General features: G+C 39.1%; 1 protein-coding gene across 1 annotated transcript in view; it reads right to left on the bottom strand.

The window, feature by feature from the left end:
* The window catches only part of LOC127429129 (follistatin-related protein 4-like), a 503,881-nt gene that overhangs the window by 472,363 nt on the left and 4,625 nt on the right, over window positions 1-26,893 (bottom strand). Inside the window, exon 2 of the mRNA XM_051677965.1 lies at window positions 13,940-14,075. Coding sequence (XP_051533925.1) covers window positions 13,940-14,065 — 126 coding nt within the window. The 5' untranslated portion in view covers window positions 14,066-14,075. The remainder of the gene's footprint in view (window positions 1-13,939; window positions 14,076-26,893) is intronic.

Here is a 26,893-nt window from a genome sequence, read left to right as displayed (position 1 = left end):
GCATTTGTGTCTGTGACTATCAGTGTCAAACCATGTCTTAAACAAGCCCTAGTCACCTAATCACATATCTCAAAACTACAGGTTTGGAAAAACATAAGGGTAGGTAACTGATAACAGTATTATTTTATTTTTGGGTGAACTATTCCTTTAATTGCTGCAATATTTTTTTTAGTTCTAGTTCTAGTTCTAGTTCTTAGATCACTAATTAATCTTTAATTATAAAAGATCCCAGTAGGCCTAATTGATGCAGCCTCAGGATGAGCTTGTTTAGCAGATGGCCAGTGTTCAGTGGGCGCTTTGATATTATCAGCTCTGAAAGCTCCTCAACATCTCATTTGGGACAAGCAATTACTAGCACTATATCCACATTACACATGACATTTAACAGACTGAAGAGGCTAATTTAGGGCTTCAATGCCCCCTCAAAGATGCTGCAAATTGCTGTTAAGTATGAATCTTTCAGCAATACAACAACATTTGATTAAATAGCTGTACTAATGTGTTGGATAAGTTGTAAAGATGTCTAGTTTCTGAAATATCTAGTAAAATGTAAATATCTGGCATAAATGTACATTTATGAGTTTGTTTATTTTTTAATTTTAACTTTGTTAATTTTAATTGTTTCAGTGAAGGTATCGATATTAATTTGCACTTATTCACCCTGGGTGATCTTAGTAGCTTTTGAAGGTTTTCATACATAAAAGGTATGCATAAATTTTTTAAAGTTTGAATAGACACTGAAATGTCAACTTAATCAGTATTTGTAGGTATTTTTACGTAAAGTGTGGTTCTATCACACTTACATTTTGTCCGTTTGCATAGACACCGAAATGTACAAAATGTCGACATATGGACAGCATCAGAAACATAAAACATTTCTTTATGTTTACAAATCCTTTAGGGCTCCTATTCTCCATAACAATCACATCGACTGGATGTGACAGTCTGATGATGATGATACGATTACATTCAGCGGGGATGAGAAAGATTCTTTATCTCTGGCTTATTAGTAAGATGTGTATGCACTCAGGTGAGACGCTTACCGTAGGATGGGAAATTGACAAAGCGGCCTCTGAGGCTGACTAATGTCTATGGGCAACCTGGTGTCAGTGGAATGATACCCCAGGTGCCTCCATGTCACCTAAGCAGCCCTCTCGATTTCCCCGCTGTTGCGAGCCGGGAACAAGTTGGTGGCATGACACAGGTCACTTAGGTGCCTGTTTTTACTGTTGTTACTGGTGATAACTGCCACGTCACAACATGAACTTAAGACGTTTTTGTGTATGCACGAGGCATGTATGCTGGATAAACCCTGTGAAATGGTTTCTTCCGCATTCCCAGGACAGCGGTCTCGCTTTCCCTGCCGCTGTATGCCGGGAACGAGAGGGCTATTACAGTCTTGACTGTTTGCGGTGTGCCAGAAGTCTGCCATCCCCCAGCACGACTGACAGACCTCATAGCAGCTGCACAAGGCACAAACATCACAAATGTGAGCAATATTCAGCTTAACTGACTCGGTTGGGCTTAGCAACCAGCCCCAGATGAAGGGTAGCATACAACTGCCAACGGCCACACAGAAAAGATTGGTGTTCCTCCCGAGGTGAGGACCAAATGTATTGCCCTGTGCAGACAATACTCTCCATCCTACAAGAACATTTGGATTCAGGACTCACTCCATACACGCTCAAGCTTTAGGCCGCTATCATAGCGACCATTCATGACCTCTGAGAGCTTGTCTTTAGGCAGACACCCTCAGCAAATTTATGTGGGGTGTGAGACGGGTAAGGCCCTTTTCACCCCGCTACATCTCAGTCTGGACTTAGCACTGATGTTAAGCTCGATTACAGGTTCTCCGTTTAAGCCACCAGAGGCAGTAAGCTTAAGCACACTTTCTTTGTGCTGCTACTCGTTTTGGCATCAAACGTGTTTGGGATTTTCAGGCCTTTCGGTCAACAGCTCTTGTTAGAGTTTGGACCGGGCCTGTCAAAGGTCATTCTCAAACCCAGAGGGGCTTATGTTACCAAAGTGCTGGCAATCCCCTTTAGGGCTCAGGTTGTTACCCTGCATGAGTTCTCTCATACACTTCTTGAGTAGGATGAGGCTAAGAAACTGCATATGCACTGCCCTGTGAGGGCATTTTACATGTACATTGACCTGATGAGTCAATTCAGGGTGTATGAACAACACTTCGTTTGCTTTCGAGGCTATTCACAGTGGCCGTCTACAAGCAAATTTCCACTGGGTCGTGGATACCTTGCGCTCGCTTTTGATTCACAAGTCCCATGGGTACTAAAGCTCATTCTACCAGGAGTATGGCATCCTCCTGGGCATGGTCAAAAGGCATGTCATTAGAAGTAGGGACTAATGATTATTTTGATAATTGATTAATCTAACGATTATTAGAATGATTATTCGACTATTCGGCGATTATTGCAACAATTAATCAATAGCTCTTAACCGATTATTCAGCTTGTGCCCCGACTTAAAAGGTTGTATTAAACATGCTTGCTAACAATAAAGAGGACAAAATCATCTTTCAAAAATACCTCTAAATGACATTCAAAGAATTAAAGAGAAAAAAAAAAACTTTTTAATTTGAATTCAGTAAAGAAATTCACTGCAAAAAATCCTATTGTTATCAAGTGTTTTTGCCTTGTTTTCTATTTAAAATTGTCTAAAAATCCTTAAAACAAGACTTACTTGAGAAGCAACATATAAGATGTTTAGACTTGCTTTAAGATAATGTATTATATATATATATATATATATATATATATATATATATATATATATATATATATATATATATATATATATTGTATGTAAGTGTATTTTTTCACTTGGTTATACTGCTGCGAGTGCAGTAAAGATAAAACATACTTATATTCAAGATCTAATCTCTAAAAGCAAGTTTAAATATCTTATATGCTGCTTCTCAGGTGAATGCTTCTTTTTTTTAAAGGATTTTTAGATATTTTAAAATATTTGTATTTTTAATATTATATTCAACATTCTTAGATAAAAATTTCTCCTAAAGTAAATGCACATTGTTTTAAAGGAGTATTTTGTTTCAGTGTGTAATGGGGCAAAGACTACCCTCTCTCACCTTTCTGTTCACTTCAATCCATCTTTAACACACAAAAAACGAACTGTCTCTTATTAATAAAGCTGCATATTGCCAGTTTTCTTGATGATAAGAAATGACATTGATGCACAGTGACATTTATTATGATTCAATAAGTCGCGAGCCATCACGTTATAGTCTAGCTGCATTAAGTGTGCACGCTCAAGGGATGAGCATCCCCGCAACAGAATGTGCATCAGTCGGGTGCAGTTTCGGTCTCTCCCCCTTAGATCAGGACTCTTCACGCAACTCATAGAAGAGGCACCGACTGCACAGAGAAATGCCAGTTTCAGAGTTTGTAGTTATTTACATGATCTGCTTCTTTATTATTTGAACTTTAACAAAGCTATAACGCATTAAATATAACTGCATTTAAGATGTAACGCCGGGGTGTTTCCTTTAAAGATGATCGATGCAAGTTTTGCTCCAGCTCCACTTATTCCACAACGAGAGTGCTTCTGTATTTACTTATTTTGTATTTTTGTATAATTCCCTCATACTTTGCGGTCTGCACCACCTGAAGCTTTTTGGAAAGTTTAGAGTGCATCTGGACTGTGAGCTGTGTAATTCTTCCTCTCCTCAGTCAGGCGCGAACTGCAGTGCTGCTCTCATGCGTCATCATTAGAATTTAATGTGATCTCATGTTACGTTAAATGAGATCAAACGATTATTCGACAACTAAATTTTTTGTTGAAAATGTTTTATTGTCGACGTTGTCGATAACGTTGACTAATTGTTTCAGCCCTAATTAGAAGATATATGTCTGGCAACAGGTTGGGATTTCCCTAAAATCTTTGCCAGGCTTTATAACCTGCATGTATCTTCCCTCTCTTCCCAGATTTTCAGAAGAAGAGGGTTGATAATCCAGTGACCACTGATCAGTTAGTTAGTTGGGTGTTGAAACAAAAAACTGTGTAAAGTCCACTAAAGTGGATGAGAACATGCAAAAAAAATTTCACTACCCATCACTAGTGCCATTGTATCATAGCCCTTGGCCAGGCAACTGCCCTTCTCCCCAAATATCATTCTCACTAAGTGAAAAGATGCGTTGAGACCTTGAACCACTACCTGGTATGGCTAGTGTCTCTATATTGGCATCAAACTCTGTGGTTTATTGTGGGAGGAGCTCCCACAGCATCAGCTACTGATGCATCATCTCCTTCCCTCCTTTTCAGATGTTTTAGTGTGATAAAATCCCTAACTAACCATATCTGTGCAATGTTATATTCAATATTGTGATTACAGGGTTGCGTTGTCATGAGGGCTGCAGTTAGGAATTCTTGGGCCCGGTAAAAAATGTTTTCAGTGAGCCCCCCTTCAGTCTGTTGTCTGACAAGGGGTGGGGGGTGGCAGACCATTATCCCATTAAAGTATGCTTCCCGGACGGCTTTTGCGGTTGCACGCTGTCTCCGTACTTATGTCCGGGTCTCCCGCTGAACGTGTTTAGATGCGCTCTACAATATGGAATAGCCTTTCTGTGGACCCCTCTTTCAGTCAAAAGGTCCAGTTGTCCCCCCTTATCGACAGCCCTGGTTGTCATGACAACAAAGTTTTAATACTGGATACAACTTTACACCAATTAAGGCAAGTAAAAGATTTCAGCACACTGAAATCATGTTAACATGTAGAATGTTTACGTCTTGTGAGGAAAACTTTGAAACAGTGTGTATTTGAATGTTTATTGACTGGCTCCATTCACTTCCTCACTAACTACGTTTCCATCCAAGGATTTTTTTGTGGAAAAAGTTTTAGCGCATTAAAATTAAGCTGATGGAAATGCAGATTATTGCTAAAATTTCACAAGTGTCGACATAATATTTTTCCATTTAATTCTAGCGCATAACCTCTATGTCGATATATCAAATGTCGCGAAAATCTGGTTTGGAAACACTTTTTGTCAAGAAAACTGGCATTATTGCAAAAATGTAGTGACACATGACATAATTTACCCCAATCGTTAGCCTGTGTTAATCATGATGACAAGGTACAGGATCCTTGAAAGACGATTTATTGTACATGATTATGGATTGATCTGAACGGCATAAAGATCCGATCACTGCAAACATGACACTTCCAGGAGTGCCAACACAAATATCTCGTATCAAGACATGCACATTGACAAGTGCACAGAGAACAAATGAATGGCCACTCTTTGCGATTAATTTAATCATGGTAGACATCCGTTTATTTATTAAAGTTGCTTTTACACACCATTGAAAATAATAGACAGCAGTCATGGAATTAGACCAAAATACAAAAAAATAAACATATAATTTTCTGTGCACAAAGATGTTTTAAATTAAAAATAAATACACAATACTAGAAGAAAAGCATCAGTGTGCTTTTTTGGAACACTAACATATAGCTCAATTCTATAAAATTATTGTTTAGCTTTTGAAAAAATGCTGGCAAAATTCCCTATATTAAAATAAATAAATTACCAAACGAAAAACGCATTAAATTAAAAAAATAAATTACCAAACGAAAAAAAAAAATATATTTTTAGACCTATATATGCCTTTTCTTTATACAAACTTAAATTAGCCTTACCCTGTTCTGTAGATTAATAAAGTCGGCTGAATGACATTTTCTACACTTCAAGGCTATAAACTATCGGAACTATTTGTCGAATGCTGAGTTCACTTTCAGAAAATAAGCTTTTTATCATTTTAAAACTTTTAAATGTTTTAATCTATCCCTCTTTACCTCGGATCGCATTTGCTGAGCTTCTTCAGAAAATGTAAATTGCATTATGATGCTAAAATTAATTTTAGATGACAGTCAAATTCAGTTGGTCATTAAAAGTTGCTGGACAAATATGTGGGACATAATGCAGTTTTGATGGTAATGCTTTAGATTAAATGATTGTTCAAAATAGCCTATTGAAAATTAGGGACATCTGGTAGGCGAATTAGTGATAAACACACATTTCTGTATGGAAACGGCTTAAAGGCAGATTTCTTTTGCGCTAAACCAAAACTTATGTGACAAAGTGTTTTTTTAGGCATGACGTCATCACACACACCATTTTTATCGATAAAAGGCCATTTGAATGAAAACAGGCAGAAGACGGCAAATTTCTCAAAAACAATTTTTACGCATTTGCACTTTGTCGATAACAAAATACCGCGAAAAGTGGATGGAAACTAGGCTACTGTAGTTCCTCACTGTAGCTGTGATTTGTTTATTTTTTTTATTTTATTTATTTTTTATTAAAGAGGAACAAGTCTAAATAATTGTTTTGTTTTAATCAACATTATGCCACAAATGGTGTTAACTGAGTTTAACATGTATTGAACCCAGAATATTCTTTTAATCATCATTTAAGTGCATTAATTAAATGTAATGCTATTAATCAATAATATTTATTATAAACACAATAAAATCAACTTCATATGATTAAAAAACATTTGTATGTCTCTAAAGTTGTTCAAACGGTCCATTCATTGATACTGTATATTTTAATTTCTATCCAATAGATAGAATGTGATACAAACACAATTTAGGGCTTTTCACGTTGTGCTTAGCCATGGGTTATTATCTTTTAAAACCAAAAAGTTGACAAACAGAGCTGATTTGCTTGGCAACATTTCCACAGATAAGTAGTTCCATTGATAAGCAGTTATTAATGCAGTTTGCATGCCATCATGAGCTGTATTCCTCTAATCACTGTTATCAACCTCATAAATATGCCCAGAGTTCACAAATGTGCACTGTGAAACCTCGAAACCTGAATACCTAGGATAAATTCCTAACCTAGGGTAAAGTATAAACAGTGTGAAACATGAAACAAGATAACCCAGGATTTCATATACCCAGGGTTAAAAATGACCCTTGGTCAACAATTTCAATTGTGAAAAGCTATTTTATATATGAATACCTATGAATACTAATGAGATCACACTGATTCACCACATGCTTCAAATCCTAAACCAGTTTCTAGTGTTTTCTGACATTGCTGTCTGTATCTCTGTGGTAAAAAGGGCAGTCCTCAAGAATCTGTTTGCACAGTGGGATTAAATAGGTTTGCATTGCAATGACACTCTCTGTCTCTCTCACTGCCAACTGAACATCCCATGAGGAAGACAGAAACTGACGGAGGTTTCCGCGCTTAATTACACAAAGAATTGGAGGGAAAACAGAAAGGGAAAGCGATTCCTCTTTGTCTCATACTGTAGGTCATTGAGGCAAATGAGGATTTTTAATAAGTGGCCCTTAATCAGAGCCACATACTCACACAAATGAATGACAAATACATGACTGTGGCAGTTTCTGCAATAACAAAAGGAAAATCATGATCAAACTCGTTTCTTTCCATAACAGCTGCTTCATTACAACACATTAAACAAAAATATGACTGTGAACACATACAGAAATCTGAGATATGGCAATATATGTAAACCACACACACACACACACACATATATATATATATATACACATATATATATATATATATATATATATATATATATGTGTTCATATATGGTTTGCACTACTATAAAAAAAATGTCACATACATATACTGTATGCAACATATATTTAAAAATACTACAAAAAATGGCCTAGGTTTTGAATATGATAATGATAAGATCATAAACAAATTGAGGTCAACATGAAACATTTGGCAGAAGTGTTTCCAAGTGAAATAGGATATTCAACAAGAATCAAAGTAGGGTAGGATTTGATTGTATCCATTGGGAGAAAATATTCTTTATATTGGAGGGGAGGGGCTAAGAAAATGTGGCTTCATGACGTCAGCTGAAAAGGAAAGTTGTTTCAGAGGCGGAGGACGTTATTACATTTTTATGAAATATGAATTTATGATTTTTCTTTAGCACCAACGAAATGTGCTTTTAGCAGATTAGAGCGTTAAGAGTGTTTTCTACTAGCGATTTTATGAACGTTACTTTGCATTTCCCAAAACTGCACTTAACAAGAAATGTAAGTGCTTTAAGTGAGTCTTAAGAGTAACTGTCCATGTTTGGAGTGCTGAAATGTTACTATATTGCAGGGGTTGGCAACATTTTTGACATGGAGTGCCATTTTTTATTTTCCTGGTCAATGGCTGTGCCATTGACGTGTGACAAGACTCGCGCTGTGCGTGCAAGCCATTCGCGCATCACAAGCCGATCAACTGTTTAGCCCTTTTCAGTTAATCGCACCTGCAAAATCCTAAAACATTATTTCCAGGTTTAATTTATATTTTGACTAGACTCAGATTTTTTAACCCCACCATGTGGGTTTATGTTTTCTCTTTTAATCGTTTAATGTAATTTTGAGTGTGACCATGGTTTAAGGAGGGTGTACCTGTATGCTGGGTTGGAAATCTCAAGGATTAATAGTGGTGTTATTCTTATTGCATTACGTGTTGTTCTGAAAGCAAAAAGAAACAAATCAAACACGGAATGTAGGCTGTCATCCGCGCAGTCTGACCGAAGCAATTAACAGAATGTGAAGCGCTACCTGCTCGTGATGCGCAAATGGCTTGCACGTGCTGCACGAATCTGTTGGGTATACTGCAGTCTTGTCACATTTTAACTTTTTGTTTAGCCTCCCATTCAGCTCATAAAAACATGCTGCATGATCATGAGGAGGGATTACATCAAGATGTAGATTGGAATGCAGGTGTGGAATTTATATAAATAAAATAATCTATTCCTCTCTCGCCGTTGCTGGCATGCTAGTGATTACCCCTCCACGTGCCAGTGCTGGCACGCATGCCATAGGTTGCCGACCCCTGCCGTATTGTGTCGCTCGTCATTGTAAATTTATGTTATATGTGCATAACTCACTGGAAATATTTAAGATATTTTCTTAAATATTCAACCTATTTAACTACATAACTATATTGTTTTGCAATAATTTGTGCAGAACGGTTTATTTCTTTTACACAGTCACTGCTTCGTTCATCAGGTATGTGTTTGTAATATTTTGTTTTCACCGATTCCTTTGTGAGTCTGTGAATGATCCTGCCAATACAAGCATTTATTGAAAAAATTAGTTTCAGCTGTATTGCGGAGTGCAAAATAAGCAGACGTGTGGAAGCTGTGCTTTAGGGACATTCACTAAACAAGCGGTCTGCTCTTTACTCCCAAAAGTACACAATGACAACAACTACAACATGTGGTGCAGGCAAGGGGTCCTTGGGTGTCATAGAGGAAAAGGAGATAATGATAATGACATGTATTCCTCCATTTTTAAAAATTAATTTATGCCTATATTTATTATTATCAGCCTTGTTATTTATAACTGCACTACATAACTTTGTGCTCTCTAGTGACATCTGTTGATGAAACTTGCAACTTGCAGAAGAACACTTTACGTGAGTTGTGTTTCGGCACTGCTCTTCTGCGCAGATGTATCTAATGATTTGAGGTTACCTGGACATCACAATGTGCCATTTTTAGTGTTGCTATTATGTACAGTGCATCCGGAAAGTATTCACAGCGCTTCACTTTTTCCACATTTTGTTATGTTACAGCCTTATTCCAAAATGGATTAAATTCATTATTTTCCTCAAAATTCTACAAACAATACCCCATAATGACAATGTGAAAGAAGTTTTTGAAATCTTTGCAAATTTATTAAAAAAAAAAAAAAAAAATGAAAAAAAAAATCACATGTACATAAGTATTCACAGCCTTTGCTAAATACTTTGTTGAAGCACCTTTGGCACCAATTACAGCCTCAAGTCTTTTTGAGTATGATGCTACAAGCTTGGCACACCTATTTTTAGGCAGTTTCTCCCATTCTTCTTTGCAGGACCTCTCAAGCTCCATCAGGTTGGATGGGGAGCGTCGGTGCACAGCCATTTTCAGATCTCTCCAGAGATGTTCAATCGGGTTCAAGTCTGGGCTCTGGCTGGGCCACTCAAGGACATTCACAGAGTTGTCCCGGAGCTGCTCCTTTGTTATCTTGGCTGTGTGCTTAGGGTCGTTGTCCTGTTGGAAGATGAACCTTCGCCCCAGTCTGAAGTACAGAGCGCTCTGGAGCAGGTTTTCATCAAGGATGTCTCTGTACATTGCTGCATTCATCTTTCCCTCAATCCTGACTTGTCGCCCAGTTCCTGCCGCTGAAAAACATCCCCACAGCATGATGCTGCCACCACCATGCTTCACTGTAGGGATGGTATTGGCCAGGTGATGAGCGGTGCCTGGTTTCCTCCAGACATGACACTTGCCATTCAGGCCAAAGAGTTCAATCTTTGTTTCTCATGGTCTGAGAGTCCTTCAGGTGCCTTTTGGCAAACTCCAGGCAGGTTGTCATGTGCCTTTTACTGAGGAGTGGATTCCATCTGGCCACTCTACCATATAGGCCTGATTGGTGGAGTGCTGCAGAGATGGTTGTTCTTCTGGAAGGTTCTCCTCTCTCCACAGAGAAATGCTGGAGCTCTGTCAGAGTGACCATCGGGTTCTTGGTCACCTCCCTGACTAAGGCCCTTCTCCCCCGATCACTCAGTTTGGCCAGGCGGCCAGTTCTAGGAAGAGTCCTGGTAGTTCCAAACTTCTTCCATTTACGGATGATGGAGGCCACTGTGCTCATTGGGACCTTCAATGCTGCAGAAATTTTTCTGTACCCTTCCCCAGATCTGTGCCTAGATACAGTCCTGTCTCAGAGGTCTACATGGACTTCATGGCTTGGTTTGTGCTCTGACATGCACTGTTAACTGTGGGACTTTATATAGACAGGTGTGTGCCTTTCCAAATCATGTCCAATCAACTGAATTTACCACAGGTGGACTCCAATCAAGTTGTAGAAACATCTCAAGGATGATCAGTGGAAACAGGATGCACCTGAGCTAAATTTTGAGTGTCATGGCAAAGGCTGTGAATACTTATGTACATGTGATTTTTTTCATTTTTTATTTTTAATAAATTTGCAAAGATTTCAAACAAACTTCTTTCACGTTGTCAATATGGGGTATTGTTTGTAGAATTTTGAGGAAAATAATGAATTTAATCCATTTTGGAATAAAGCTGTAACATAACAAAATGTGGAAAAAGTGAAGCGCTGTGAATACTTTCCAGATGCACTGTAATTCGATAAAACATTTAAAACCGAAGTATTTGTTGCTTTGATAAAAATAAACAAAACACTCATATTTACATAGTTTGAATGAACGAATAAAAGAATAAATGAATTAATTTTACACTTCTTTCATTCTTTCTTTCTCTGTGACAGTGGACTCTCCTCAACCACCACCAGCTACCAGTATATTTTAATATGATTATTCAAGTGTTTTATCTACTATGTACAATGTTTGTATTGTACTACTATACTCACTACTGATATGGCTGATACGAGTTTAAAGGAAGACTTTTTATTTTGATATTATATTGTACAGCCTCAGTTGATAATGCAAGTAAACTGTAAATAGCACATCTATGCACCGCAAACAATAAGATTATAAGATAGAAACAGAAAATGAGGATTCAATAATGATGAGGATGAAATATATTTTATTAAACATGAAAATAATATGCAGAAATGTGTTTACAATAATAAGTATGATGAGGAGGAGGGCATGGCCGGGTCATAACGATGGACGCCCGGCACTGAATCAGCCCAATCAGCCTGGAGAGGGATAAAGTTTGGGAGACATTTATTGCATATACATTTTTCAGTGTCACACAATATGACTTTTCATCGTTATGGCCCAGCCACACCTTCCTCGTCACAATAAGTTTTATGAATTATTATTTAGCATTAAAGTTATAATGTATAATGTATATCAGTGGCAAGAAAAGGTATGTGAACCCTTGAAAATTAGCTGGTTTTCTGCATGAATTGGTCATAAAATGTGATCTCATCTTCATCAAAGTCACAAGTATACATAAACACAATGTGCTTTAGCTAACAACACACAAACAATTATAATCTTTCATGTCTTTATTTAACACATCCCATTACACATTCACAGTGTTGTGGAAAAAGTAAGTGAACACTAGAATTTAATAACTGATCAATCCTCCTATGGCAGCAATAACCTCAACCAAGTGTTTCCAGTAGCTGTGGATTAGACCTGCACAACGTTCAGAAGAAATTTTGGACCATTCTTCCTTACAGAACTGTTTCAGTTCAGCCATATTCTTAGGATGTCTGTGGTGGATTTACTTAGATGTTCAGGGTCATTTTCCTGCTACATCACCCTAACTCTACTGAGCTTCAGCTGGCACATAGCCACCCTGACATTATCCTGTAGGATATCTTGATAAACTTGGGAATTCACTTTGTACAACCTACACTGTGAATGTTTGAATGGTTTATTCAATATGTATAAGAACAATACAACAATTTGTGTTATTAATTAGTCCAGCAAGAGGTAATCACCGCACTCTCCCAGCTAATCCAGGTGCTATGACCAAATGCTTAAGTCCATAAAAGTCAATAAATTTTGTATTCCCCTGCTGCTGGTTTTAAACAATAAAGAACATATATGTTTTGTAAGACATTTCCAGAGTGCAGATCTTCCTTTTCATATGTGTTACCAGTTAGAACAGATTGTGTTTGTTCATTATTGTAACTAAAATGAAGATCAAACCAGATTTTAAGACAAATTTATACATAAATGCAGGTAATTCCAAAGGGTTCACATACTTTTTTCTTGACACTGTATAATGTATACCTAATTTGTACCCATAGTGGCTTTTAAACAGACTTATAAACAGATTACTATCTGCTAAAAGGCCAATGGAAAGTGATAACTTGTGCATGTCTGTAACTGGAGTACAAGAAATGAGAAAACAGTGGCACACACACACACTTAGGGAATCTCGAAACTACAGCAATGCAATAAAATATTCAGAACTCATGAATATTATTAAACATGTTAAAGTAACATCACCGGAAAGAGTAGATACATCGCAATCGGTTAACACACAAGTAATGTTCAATTCATAAAAGCGTGAAAAGCAATATAAGCTTTTACAATCCTACCAGGAAACATATCCAAGCATTATAGCAAGTAAAGAATTTTGCTAAACAGTTAACAGATAAACATCCATCCTGACTGCTGCGATACTGTCCTGAACTGTGTGACTGACTGAAGTCGTTTCCCCAGCCAGAACACGTGACAGCCTGTACTTCTTTTCTGTTTATGGACATGATGTAAAGACCGCGGATGAATGACATAAGCCTGTGATTTCCCGCTAAATCTCGAAATTCAAATAATTTTTGTAGGCTTACCATAGTGAATCAGGGTAGGGCAAAGACATTGTTTTGAACACTTATTTTTTTATGTACTCAATCAATAATGGCATTTTATTCTTTTTAAACAAAAAATCTTCTGTAATGCAGCTTTAAAATTAAAATAAATAAACAGGTATACTGATACTAAAGTCTCATAAAGTACTTTAGGGATTAACATTTTATAATGTGTAATTTTGCAATTATCCTGCAGGGGACTGCATAAGCCTGCCTCCTTAAGATGCTCTTAGCTCTGTACATGTACTCCAGAGCACTTGTAAATCTAAGAGCATTTTCACATACTACTTAAGAAACAATGGCTTTGGGAAACGGGCGGCAAAACGTAAAATGGATTCTACGATCTACTTTGGCTTATGATGCTTTTGGGAAACGAGGTCCAGAAATGTGTTTTAGGAAATCATTTTAGCAAAACATTTAAAAAAAAAATTATGTTATGTTATTTTGGTTTCATGTTAACTGAATTAACAAGAAACTGCACAAATATACAGACATTAAACTATCGTAATAAGACTAAATTCTAGTCTTGACAAGAACTGACTATTTACTCAGGTACAGTGAACTGAATTCAAGAACATAAGCTCAAGAAGATTGAGAAGATCATCTTACCGCACGCTGAAGTTCCTGCTGTACCTTCTGTACTTTAATTCCAATACTAGCACTGGCCCAAACTCCATGAACCAGCCATAGTGAAGATCCGAGCAGGACAGAAACCCAAACACTCAACCAACCCATCAGCAACAGCCTGTTGAGAGAGGAACACGTACAAGATGGCCATTTTATATCTGCACCACTTTAGTGATGTCTCAAACGAGACATTGTCAAACATTATCACTATTACAGTATTTAATTCACAAGTGATTATTGCTATGTAATTATAGGGAAGCCTCGCATGCAGTGATAACTATCACAGCTGTCCCCAAATACTGCATGGAAAAGGCAGAAAATAAAAGTCAAACCAACCATGTAATGAACAGATTTTTGCATTGCATTGTACACCCCTTAAATCCAGACATGGCTTACTGAAACAAGCCATAAAAAAAAAAAAAGAGTAATTTTATCCATAAATGTAAGTGCTATAGAGCGCAACAGTCTGGTTCCGGAAGTAAAAAATACCATTTTATTTTATTTTTCCATAGGGGATCTGATTATTAACAAAAACTTAAAACTTTAAAGAAAGACTTTAAAAAACAAAAAAATCCTGTTTAATCCAGTTACTCTGAGCAACCACAACGATGATCTGGATGCAGAACAACAACCATGAACTAACAATGAACAATAATATATATATATATATATATATATATATATATATATATATATATATATATATATATATATTTTTTTTTTTTTTTTTTTTTTTTTACAGCATTTGTACATGCTAGTCTTGATTATTGGGGGATTTCATAACCCCATCCCCCAGAATCTATGCCCCTGCACCTAACCCTAAACCTAACACTAACCATAACCTTAGAAACAGCAAGTGCAACTCTCATGAGACTTTCCCAGATCAAGGCATACCTTCTAGACATAACCTACCTCCAAATCTCTTTAATATGTTAGATATGGCTCTGGTCCCACCTTCAATGTACATCTATTGGATTATTATTATTATTTTTTTTAAATATTTTATCATCTGGTCTCATAGAACCATGTAACTATACTATGTTTGTAGTACAAAGGGTTCATGAACTGCAACTATTTAGTTTTAATTTTTAGGTGTGTGTAAACACATGAGCAGCTGCACTTCCAAGTATGCCAGTTGATTAGTGCCACCAATGTGCTGGATTGTGATGAAGCAGCTGAATTCTCATTGGTCAGTCAGTTTTCTTTGCAGTCTGAAGGAAAAAAAAATATTACACAACTAACTACATTTATAAGCTTGTTCAAACACAATTGAATTGCATACTAGTGATAAAGCATTGCACTTACGACTCAGAAGACTGGAGTCCTGAAGAGCATGCGAGTCGAAACATGAGCCACACGTTTCATAAAAGCTCCACAGAATGACATGATTGCAACAGCAATTGTGTTTTTGATCTCACATTTATTCTGAAACTATCGGTTAGGTTTAGGTTTAAGGTTTAGGGTAGGATGAAATGTTTTGTTGATTTTAAATTCCATAGAGCATGAACCTTAAAAACCTCATCTGTTTGAGAGAAAATTTTACTCTCTTTTAGCACAACACAGTGCACATTTCACCTTGGAACTGCTGCGATACATGTAAGGAGTCACATAATATCATTTTACAAAAATGACATCAGTCATTTGTTTTTATTTATTTATTTATTTATTTTTTATGGGATCAGGGACTTCTGATCGCTTACAAAAGTAATACTACATCTCTACTCAACAAGATGCATGATTTGAGGTATCGTTCATGTAGCACAAACTTTGCAGGATGAGTTACATTCCAAAGGTTAATTCTAAGCTGTACTAGTGGATCTTTTCTTGGGATTTATAATGTCAAAAATACATAATCCACCCTGCTATAGTCAAAGTCCCTTTAAAGGAGACCTATTATGCCCCTTTTTACAAGATGTAATATAAGTCTCAGGTGTCTGTGAAGTTTCAGCTCAAAATACCCCACGGATCATTTATTATACCATGTTGTAAATGCCTCTTTTTGGGTGGAATCAAAAACACGCTGTTTTCGAGTGTGTCTCTTTAAATGCAAATGAGCTGCTGCTCCCCGCCCCCTTTCCGGAAGAGGGCTGTGCCTTTACAGCTCATGCTTCGGATACTATAACAACAACAAATCAGAACCAATATGACTGACACCGTAAATACCGGAGTCCAGCCATATATGTATGAGCAACGTAAACGATGCAAAACATAGGCATTTTGAGTTTGTGATAGTACTTCTTATGTAGAAAATCACTTCCTGCCCTCCATCTGCATTTCATGCCACAGCAACGCAGTGACGTGACGTGACGTCATGTGCAAACAAGCTATAACGACATAACTCTGGTCTCCGTGAATACAATCAGAGACAATGGTAACTTTAGCTGCATTAGCCATGGAATCAGCTAACAAGCACATTTGGAAGGCGATTTGCAAACATTCACAGTATATAAAGTGAGATACATCTTCAGGATATAAAGCTGGAACACGAACAGTTGGTACTGATCCATGCTTGAGAGTCAAATTTTTTTGAAAATCCTGCTTTATATTGACCCTCATTCACAAAGCAGTCCGGTGTAAAATTATTTGCACAAACATACACGAATTTCGGTATGTTTTGGGGCACATTTTCTTCAAAAACAAAACTTGTCCACTGCGTCTTCAGTGGCTCTGATGCCGGGAGTACATGAAGACTCTTATGTTCACTTTTACAGCCAACAACAGAACACTTATGACGCTTACGAAATTGAGACATTATTCTTCTCACTGTAGCTGCTCCAGTGTGGAAAAAAATGGTGAACTGTGTTTTGATCACTCAGGGGAGGATCTATGATAATAGGGTGGAGTCCGTCACCAGTCGTGGGCATGGCCTGCTCTAAAGTGACATCACTTTAGAGCAGATACAAAAACCAATCATTTTGAGACACTGTTTTTGATTAATAGAAATATAAGAAAGAGGAGTGGGTGGACTTTTAACATTGTAGGGTGGTTGTGTACACACACTGCCAACTCACATTTATGTTCAAACACCATGTAAAAGTGAATTTTGCATAATAGGTCCCCTTTAAGACAAATCAGTTCACTTGGCGGCCATACTGAAAATATGAACTGAAATATAATTCAAAATGACTTTCAAATAACATATTTCAAATGAGAAATGAAATCTGAAAACAATGGCATCGTAAATTGTGCTTCTAGAGCTCAAACCACAAAAAAACTAGAGCTGTAAAATTAACGCGTTAACGCATACGAATAATTAAATACGTTTAACACGTCAATTTTTCTTAATCGCAATAAATGCATTTACCAATAATACAGCATAAACAGCATAAACACTGGTTGGAAGGGCAGAATCTTTGCGATGTGTCTGCCCGGAGTCATTACACTGACACACACCACAAACACAAACAGCAGTCAGACCTAGTGTCAGTACTAATGATGCTGCTTTTTCTGCTTAATGCGCATTTTAATATCCACAGAAGCACGGCAAGTCTTAACTATCACCAAAGCACAGAATGAGAGGTTTTTGTCTGAGAGCGCTTTTCAGGTGGAGTTCAAAGGGTGCTTGTCAAATCAGCTGTCGCTGATGCCCTGATGCGAATCATGAATGCGGCTTCATGATTGCTGTAACAAAGCGGATAGCCACAGTCTACCAGCAGATCAATATTGTGGAGGATGAGAGTTTAAGAAATGTACGTATGCCCATTGCAATGAATATGCAACCTATGTGGGGACTAGTTCTTTCAATTAGTCAAACTCCCACTTAGACTTTGGGAAATGTTCAATGTTGAATTGAATTGGTGCTATTTTAGTGCACTTTTATCTTTATAATGTGGAAGGCCTTGTTTGGAATATGTTAATAAAGCATTATATTGTTACATATTGTTTTGTTTTCTTTCCTAAGAAGGAAAAAAATGCATTTTGACAGGAAAAGAAGTATATTTAGAGACCTTCCAAAATCTGTGATTAATTGCAATTAACTACGGAGAATTATGCTATTAATGGCAATTTAACATTTAAATTTTTTTTTTTTTTTTTTTTTGTGGCTGGTACAACTAAAGTTCAGGCATGTTTAAGTAAAAAAATAGATAATGTATTGGCTCTTTTATCTGTTAAGTCGCCACATTGCTTGTTGTGATTTCTCTCATTCGTACATGTACAAGTGGTGGTCCGTCACAACTCCTTATAATGTCTCTGCTCTAGTGTAGCAGTAGGAGTCTTTTCTCCATTGAATCCATTATCATTGCTGCCTGATGGGGTGGGCTGAATCATGTAAGACCACCAACTAAGAGACGGCAGCTCCAGCACGACTCAGGCTAACCAGACATCATTCTAGCTCACATACATGCAGACTCTGCTGTGACAGTAAGACTACTCCATGTGATGTTGAATATTTAAAGCTTGTGTGACAGATGTGTTATCTATAATAGAACCGCAGTGATAGAATGCTTACTGAAACGCTCTTTTCTGTATGTTAAGTTCAACTCAAAAACATGAGGAAAAGCACAGAGGGTTGAATCAAACTTATATCTTATCTTGAATTTTAGATGGCATATAGACAGAGAGATTTTTTTATTTTTATTTTTATTTTATTTTTTTAGGGTATTTTATAAATGGATAGGACATTAACTTTTTTCTTTCTTTTTTTTCAACATCAAAATTTTAGGTTAAAATGTATGCTTATGTTTTTAGATGTTGCAACTGGTCACCAATTGTTTTATGTTTTTTACCACTTTAATCCATTTTTGATTTCACAAGTTCATTTCAATGATCCTGTAGTGTGACTGAATTTTTTAATAAAGTATAAATATTCCATGTAGTCTTTCAATTAATATAAGCTCATGAAAATACATGCACAATAATTATAATGCAATTGAAACTATTCTGTTTAAAGTACATTTGTTTGTAGGAGTTTTAAGCATTTGCGCACCAACAAAGCAAAGTGTGTCTTTTTTTTAAAAAAAAAAAAATATTATTATTATTTTAGTTTTTTTACTAAAATTAAAAGTACTCTTTTTAGGAAAGGGATATGATATGAAGTTAAGTTTGTGAAAGACATCAGATGCAAACAGCACATCTTTGGTAATGTTAGACTCTTGGAAAATTAGAAAAGAAATATAAAGCTGGCACATTCAGCCTAATTTAAAACGTTTAACACTTTAATTTTTCTTAATCGAGATTAACACATTTACCATTAATACAGCACTAACCAGCATAAACACTTGTTGGGAGGGCGGAACCTTTACAATTTGACCAGAGTCATTACACTGACACACACACCACAAACACATGCAAAGCGCTTCCCTGTCAGTGACAAAATGATGTACAAAACAAGCCCAGATGGGACCTATGTAAGACGCATTTTAATTTCCACAGAATCACGTCAAGTCTTAACTATCACCAAAACGCAGAATGAGATGTTCAAAGCGGCATTTGATGCTGCCGTTGACGCTTTGACAAGAATTATTTACGCAGCTTCACATTTACTGTAAGAAATCAGTCTACCATCTGATTAATAATGTGGAGGATGAGAGTTTAAGAGATATAATGCCCAATGCAATGAAAATTCAACCTATGAGGGGACTAGTTCATTCAATTAGTCAACCTCCCTCTTAAACTTTGGAAAACGTTTAATGTTACTTGAATTGGTGCTATTTTAGTGCATTTTTATCTTTATACTGTGGAAGGATTTATTTGGAAAATGCATATTGTTACGTATTGTTTTGCATTCTTTCTTAAGATGGAAATGGAAAAGAAGTATACTGTATGGTGTAAAATTTCAACATTTTAAAAATGTGCAATTAATCGCAATTAACTACAAAAAAAAATGCAATTAATCACAATTAAAAAATGTGCAGCACTAGTTTTTATTTTTATTTACTTATTTATTTGTTTATTTATTCATTTATTTTATATTATTTATTTTTTTCTCTCTGGAGCAAAAGTGTGAATAATCACTTGATTTTGGATACCTTTGTGAAATATTGCTGAATCTAAATTTTAAAGGAATATTCCGGGTTCAATACAAGTTAAGCTGAATCAACAGCATTTGTGGCATAATATTGATTACCACAACAATTCATTGTCACTTGCCCTTTCTTTTTTTAAAAAAAGCAAAAATCTGGGTTCCAGTGAAGCACTTACAATGGAAGTGAATGTGGCCAATCCGTAAAGGTGAAAATACTCAGTGTTTCAAACGTATAGCAACAAGACCTAAACAGTATGCATGTTACCATGATTTTAGTGTGATTAAAATCACTTACTAACCTTTTCTGTGTAAAGTTATAGCCAATATTATGAAGATTTAATGTAAACAAACCCTCAAACCCTAAAGTGACTGTAAAAATGACAGTTTAAACAACTTTACAGCTCTAATACATGAGTTTAACAGAGGAATTAAACTAAGTGCTTTTATAAAATTATAAGCTTCATATTTCTGACTTTTAACCCTCCAAAAACTGGCCCCATTCACTTCCATTGTAAGTGCTTCACTGTAACCTTTGATTTTTTTTTTTTAAAGAAAAGGAGGGACGAGTCAAAATTATTTTTTGTGGTAATCAACATCATGCCACAAATGCTGTCGATTGAGCTTAACTTGTATTAAACCCAGAATATTCCTTTAACTTTGCCGTTAATAAAACAGTTCTAGTCCCGGATGCTAATAGGTCAATAAAGTTCCCTATCTGTCACTCACTCGACGTTGTGTCGATGTATTGACACTAGGGGTCACTCTTGGGAGCCCGAGACACCTCTGGTCTTTGATAAAAGGCTAATGAAAATTGGCGAGTGGTATTTGCATGCCACTCCCCCGGACATATGGGTATAAAAGGAGCTGGTATGCAACCACTCATTCAGATTTTCTCTTCGGAGCCAAATGGTCGATGTTTACTGAGCTAACTGTTCATTCACCTCTGTTGGATCTGACGCACATTTCAGCGGCTTCTCCCTCCTCTGCACTGGTGCACTGCAGAGAACGCCCCTGGGCGCTTTGGCAGAAAAAAGAGAGTATATTTTTCTAAAAGAGTATATTCTCTAAAAGAGCGGCACACACGAAACGTCTTTTTAAAGATGCCTTTCCGTTTGTGTGTTATTCCTGGTTGCGGTCATTACCTCTCAACTTCAGATGGTCACGATCGCTGTCTTTCGTGTCTGGGAGTGACCCACGCGGAGACAGAGTTCGTGGATGGATCATGTACTCACTGTGAGAACATGACCAGCAACGTTGCGGTCGCGGCTTGCTTTCGTAAGAAAGCAAGCCACCCCAGCGGCTCCCTGCCTCGCTCCTTCTACCTACCTGTAGGTTCACATCGTCCCTGACGGCCAAAGCCTAAAGTGCTGCTGGACAAGCCACCTCTCCTGCAGGTCCACCAAGCCAAGGTGCTAAAAGAAATGCACGAGGGTAGTTCCGCCCTAGATTTGATGCAGGAACTGTGCTCGGTGACCGACCTCGCTCTCCGGGCAATGAAGGTCACGGCGCGGTCACTCGGGCGGGCAATGTCCACCTTAGTGGCCCAGGAGCGCCACCTTTGGCTCAACCTGGTCGAGATGGGTGAGGCCTATCTCCCAGGTTGGTCTATTCGGCAACACCGTTGAGGACTTTGCCCAGCAGTTCTCGATGGTGAAGCAGCAGACGGAGGCTATCCGGCATATCCTGCCCCGGCGCGGCTCAAGATCCCACACCCTGCCTGCTCGTCGCCAAGGGCATCCCCCTGCGGTGACTGCACCAGCTCAAGCTGTCCTTGTCCCCTCGCCTCTTCACGGAGGTCGCAGAGGCAGCTCTTGCCCCGTTAAGGGAGGTGGGCATTCGCATTCTCAACTATCTCGATGATTGGCTAATCCTAGCTCACTCTCGGGACATGTTGTGTGCACACAGGGACCTGGTGCTCTCACACTTCAGCCGATTAGGGCTTCTGGTCAACTGGGAAAAGAGCAAGCTCCTCTCGGTTCATAGCATCTCTTTCCTTGGTTTGGAGTTGGTCTTGTTGAGGGGATGCACATGTTAGTTCAGACAGACAACACGGCAACGGTAGCATATGTCAACCGTCAAGGCAGTCTGCACTCCCGTTGTATATCACAACTCGCCCGCCGTCTCCTCCTCTGGAGTCAGCAGCACCTCAAGTCGCTGCGAGCCACTCACATCCCGGGCGACCTCAATATTGCAGCGGATGCGCTGTCAGAGCAGGTTACCCTCAGGGGAGAGTGGAGACTCCACTCTCAGGTGGTCCAGCTGATCTGGAGTCGATTTGGACAGGCACAGGTAGACCTGTTCGCCTCCCAAGAATCCTCCCACTGCCCACTCTGGTATGCCCTGACCGAGGCACCCCTCGGTATAGACGTGCTGGCACACAGCTGGCCCCCTGGACTGCGCAAATATAAGTTTCCCCCAGTGAGCCTACTTGCACAGTCATCCTGGTAGCACCCTACTGACCCACCCAGACATGGTTCCCGGACCTCACACTCCTCGCGACAGCCCCCACTGGCGAATTCGCCTGAGGAAGGACCTTCTTTCTCAGGGATGGGGCACCATCTGTCACCCGCGACCAGACCTCTATAATCTCTATGTCTGGCCCCTGGACGGGATGTGGAAGACCTAAACGGTCTACCACCCATGGTGGTAGACATGATCACTCAGGCTAGGGCCCCCTCTATGAGGCGGCTGTATGCCTTTAAGTGGCATCTGTTCGCTAAGTGGTGTTCTTCCCGACGGGAAGACCCCCAGAGATGCACAGTCAGATGGGTGCTTTCCTTCCTGCAGGAGAAGTTGGAAGGGCGGCTGTCCCCTTCCACCTTGAAGGTGTACGTAGCCGCTATAGCAGCACACCATGACATAGTGGGCGGTAAGTCCTTAGGGAAGCACGACCTGATCATCATGTTCCTGAGAGGCACCAGGAGGCTGAACCCCTCCAGACCGTGCCTCGTTCCCTCATGGGACCTCTCTGTAGTTCTTCAGGGTCTACAGAGATCCCCTTTGAGCCTTTGCAGTCAGCTGAGCTTAAGGCACTCTCCTTGAAGACTGCCCTCCTGACAGTGCTCACTTCTATCAAGAGGGTAGGAGACCTGCAAGCATTCTCTGTCAGCGAAACGTGCCTGGAGTTCGGTCCGGGCTACTCTCACGTGATCCTAAGACCCCGACCAGGCTATGTGCCCAAGGTTCCCACGACCCCTTTTAGGGACCAAGTGGTGAACCTGCGAGCACTGCACCAGGAGGCGGCAGACCCAGCCCCGACGTTGCTGTGTCCGGTGCGTGCTTTACGCATCTATTTGGATCGCACGCAGAGCTTTAGAATCTCTGAGCAGCTCTTCATCTGCTTTGGCGGACAGCGGAAAGGAAGCGCTGTCTCCAAGCAGAAGATCGCCAACTGGCTCATTGACGCCATAACAATGGCATATCATGCCCAGGACGTGCCACCCCCGGTAGGTCTACGAGCCCATTCTACCAGGGGTGTAGCGGCCTCCTGGGCCCTGGCCAGGGGTGCCTCTCTAACAGACATTTGCAGAGCAGCAGGCTGGGCAACACCCAACACCTTTGCGAGGTTCTACAACCTCCGGGTGGAACCGGTTTCGTCCTGTGTAGTGGCACGCAATACAAGCAGGTAAGTCCGGGACAGCCGGCCGGGTGTATCGCTTGCACGTAGCGCCTTTCACCTCCCCTGAGCTGAAGACATGTGCCATTAACTCCCAGTAGTGCTCACAAACTTTGTTCCCTGGTTGACTTCCTCCGAGTCCTGTGGCAGTCGAGTTTTCAGAGAGACTCGCTGCCGGCCCAGTACACGTGCTAACTAAAGCCCTGTACTGGGGTAGGTGCTCCGCATGTGGCGGTTCCCCATAGGTAACCCCATGCGATGTATATCTTCCGCTAATTAATTTCCCTGTTGGTAAACTTCGTCTTCTTTGGGCAGAGGCCCCTCTGCCCCAGTCTCCATGTTTGTAGTAACTCCTCCCCCATTAGGTAGGACCTACCATGAGACTTCTCCACATGACATACTTCCGACATAGCTTGGCAAGACCATGTGACGTATTTCCACTTAAATACCCCCCCCCCGGGCGAGGTGTGGTCTCCGCAGTGTCCTCCCCTTGGGAGGGACACCCCCCAACTAGACCTAGTTGGCCCAGTCGGATAATCCCCCTTTTTTTTAGGGAGTGGAATAAAGAAGGGGAAAAGAGGCCACGACTGGGTTAAGCCTGTCTCTATCTTTTGGGTAGTCGACTTGTCCCAAAGGGCCATTCGACACTTATAACAGTGTTGGGGGAGGTTACGTGTTGGCCTGGTGCGCTGGCTACGAGGCACACAGTGGTCTGCCGTCACACACCGCCAGTTCACGTAACACGGTTCAGCCAGTTGCGGCATTTTGTATAGGGACCCCTAGTGTCACTACATCGACACAACGTCGGGTGAGTGACAGATAGGGAACGTCATGGTTATTTTCGTAACCTCCATTCCCTGATGGAGGGAACGAGACATTGTGTCCCTCCTGCCACAATGCTGAACTACCCGCTGAAATGGCCGGACCTTGTCTCGGCTCCTCAGCATAAAACCTGAATGAGTGGTTGCACGCCAGCTCCTTTTATACCCATATGTCTGTGGGAGTGGCATGCAAATACCACTCGCCAATTTTCATTGGCCTTTTATCAAAGACCAGAGGTGTCTCGGGCTCCCAAGAGTGACCCCTAGTGTCACTACATCGACACAACGTCTCGTTCCCTCCATCAGGGAATGGAGGTTTTGCAAGTAACCAGGACGTTTTCAGCATATCACTGCAGAGCACCCATTTAGACCAACTATTAACCTTAATTAGCCAATTAATCAATTATAAAATAATTTTTTTATGAAACTTTGTGTCCTTAATATTTTTATTGTGTTATAATCATTACAGAAAAGCAATAAGGCACTTAAAACAGTCACTCTACAGCTTGTGATGACTATAATTCACATTATAATTAAGATTCTTGTACCTTATTGCTAAATTAGAGTTTAAGCCTTGCTATCTTAAGCATGCTATATATTATTAGGACATAATGATAATGTTTGAAATCTTTGATTTTTATCTTGGACTATAATTCTAATAATCTCAGCTAACATAAAAAATATGGTAGTCTCTTTTGGAATGTATTTCCTGAGAGTATGGTTTTCAGATATTTTGGACAAAACATCCTCGAGGTCATTACCTTCATACCACTGATATAGAAACTACCTTCATCAAATCTTAACTTTATTTCAACAACAAAAATGTGTCCTATAGCGTCCTATATGAGGCAAACATTTAGGCCAGTGGTTTTCAAATGGTTATGCTGGAACACCCAGACTTACAGTAAAGTTGTGTGCATCAAGTACCAAAGTTGTTTCATTAAGTAAACAAAATGTCATTTAAAACTAAAATTAAATGTATTAACATTACCATAAACTGCATAGGCCCAACAATTGGCAAAATTATTAACATGACATTTTTAATGTCTCTTGAATTTCAATAGTTTCATGTTCTCGGCAGCCAATACTTCACTCATTGTGGTCGTCACAAACCAAATTTATCCTCCCTGCAAGTGAACTCTTATTTAATGTAGTCTGGGTGGTATTTTCTTTTGTGTACTTTTGCTCATGTCATGCAGCCTATCGGTGTTTACATCTTCCTAGTCTGACTATACTGTAGCTTCAACATGATCACACGTGAAGTCGGCATGATGTTTCCAATAGTTTCGGTTCCCTAGGATCGGCGACTGTATGCCGACATGCTGACGTGCAGTATTCTTATCACACATGTTTGCAGTGGTTTCAATGTGTTTACATTTCTACCTGGCAGCACTTTGCATCAGCTGCGTGGGAGACTAGGGTTCAAAACCAGGCAGTAACCATGTTTGAATAATCAATGACGAGCATGATTTGGAGGTTTCACTTTTCCCTCTAACATTACTTTTTTACTCCACTAATGGTTAAGGAAAGGTTTGGGTTTGGGTTGGGGGATAGAATCTATAAATATATGTGTTTCTCTTCATTGTATAACATCCTGTAAAGCTGAAAACAACTTGCTTCACTACTAGCTTTTGGCGACCTCTCCTGGACATAAATGCAGCTCACACGTGCCTATATGCCCTACAACACTTACCACTTTGGCCATTGGGGGCAGTGTTTTGAAATTTTGGTCAACGTATACCAATTTTGACAAAAGAAAAGTCGATCTACTCTTTCCGATTTCACTGTGAGATCAGGCTGGTAGCTTCTACTAAGTGACAGATACATTTGCAACAACAACAAAAAAATCATAGAGTTTGATTGGACACACAGCCTTTGACGTCAAGTCATTTTCATTTGTATAGCACTTTTCACAACACACATCGTTTCAAAACGGCTTTAAAGAACATTATGCTGTACCAGAAAATGATGCTGTAATGTCTGTAAAGTTCTCATTGAGCAGTTTAAATAAAAAAACACGATTGAAAATCATGCTTTAAAAGTGACCAAGCCAAAGGCGGCTATGACAAGGCACCCAAAACTTTATATCAAATATTAAAGATGTTGGAAGCATTTTCTCCTTCCTTTAAAAGCTTTATTTAACTATCATAACAATGCATGATTATATGGTTAGTTGCATTTTATTATTTACATTTAGCATTGTTTTTCCTGCTGTCCATAACCTTTTCAGAACAGACGTGCCACCCATGTGTTTGCCAATCATTTAATTAACACCTTATGTCTGTGAGACTCATTGAATACTTCCTCTTGTCACTTACAGCTCTGCCATGACAAACTCCCACTCTTTAATTCCAATGAATGTTTATTAGCTATTTTTCAGTCTTGGCTTGATAATAGTTGTTTAATTTACCCTAAAAACTATCAGCTGTGGTTGCCAGAAATTCAGCGTAAAAATACAAAATTTCAAGCATTTTAGTGCCTGTATTTTTACAGCTCATGACCGCATATATCATTTACTAATAATGTTAAAATAC

Source organism: Myxocyprinus asiaticus, chromosome 38 (genome assembly GCF_019703515.2).
Source record: "Myxocyprinus asiaticus isolate MX2 ecotype Aquarium Trade chromosome 38, UBuf_Myxa_2, whole genome shotgun sequence".
In the NCBI taxonomy this organism is placed as follows: domain Eukaryota; kingdom Metazoa; phylum Chordata; class Actinopteri; order Cypriniformes; family Catostomidae; genus Myxocyprinus; species Myxocyprinus asiaticus.
Note: the sequence above shows the minus strand (reverse complement) of the source record. Positions and strands in the feature narration are given on the sequence as shown.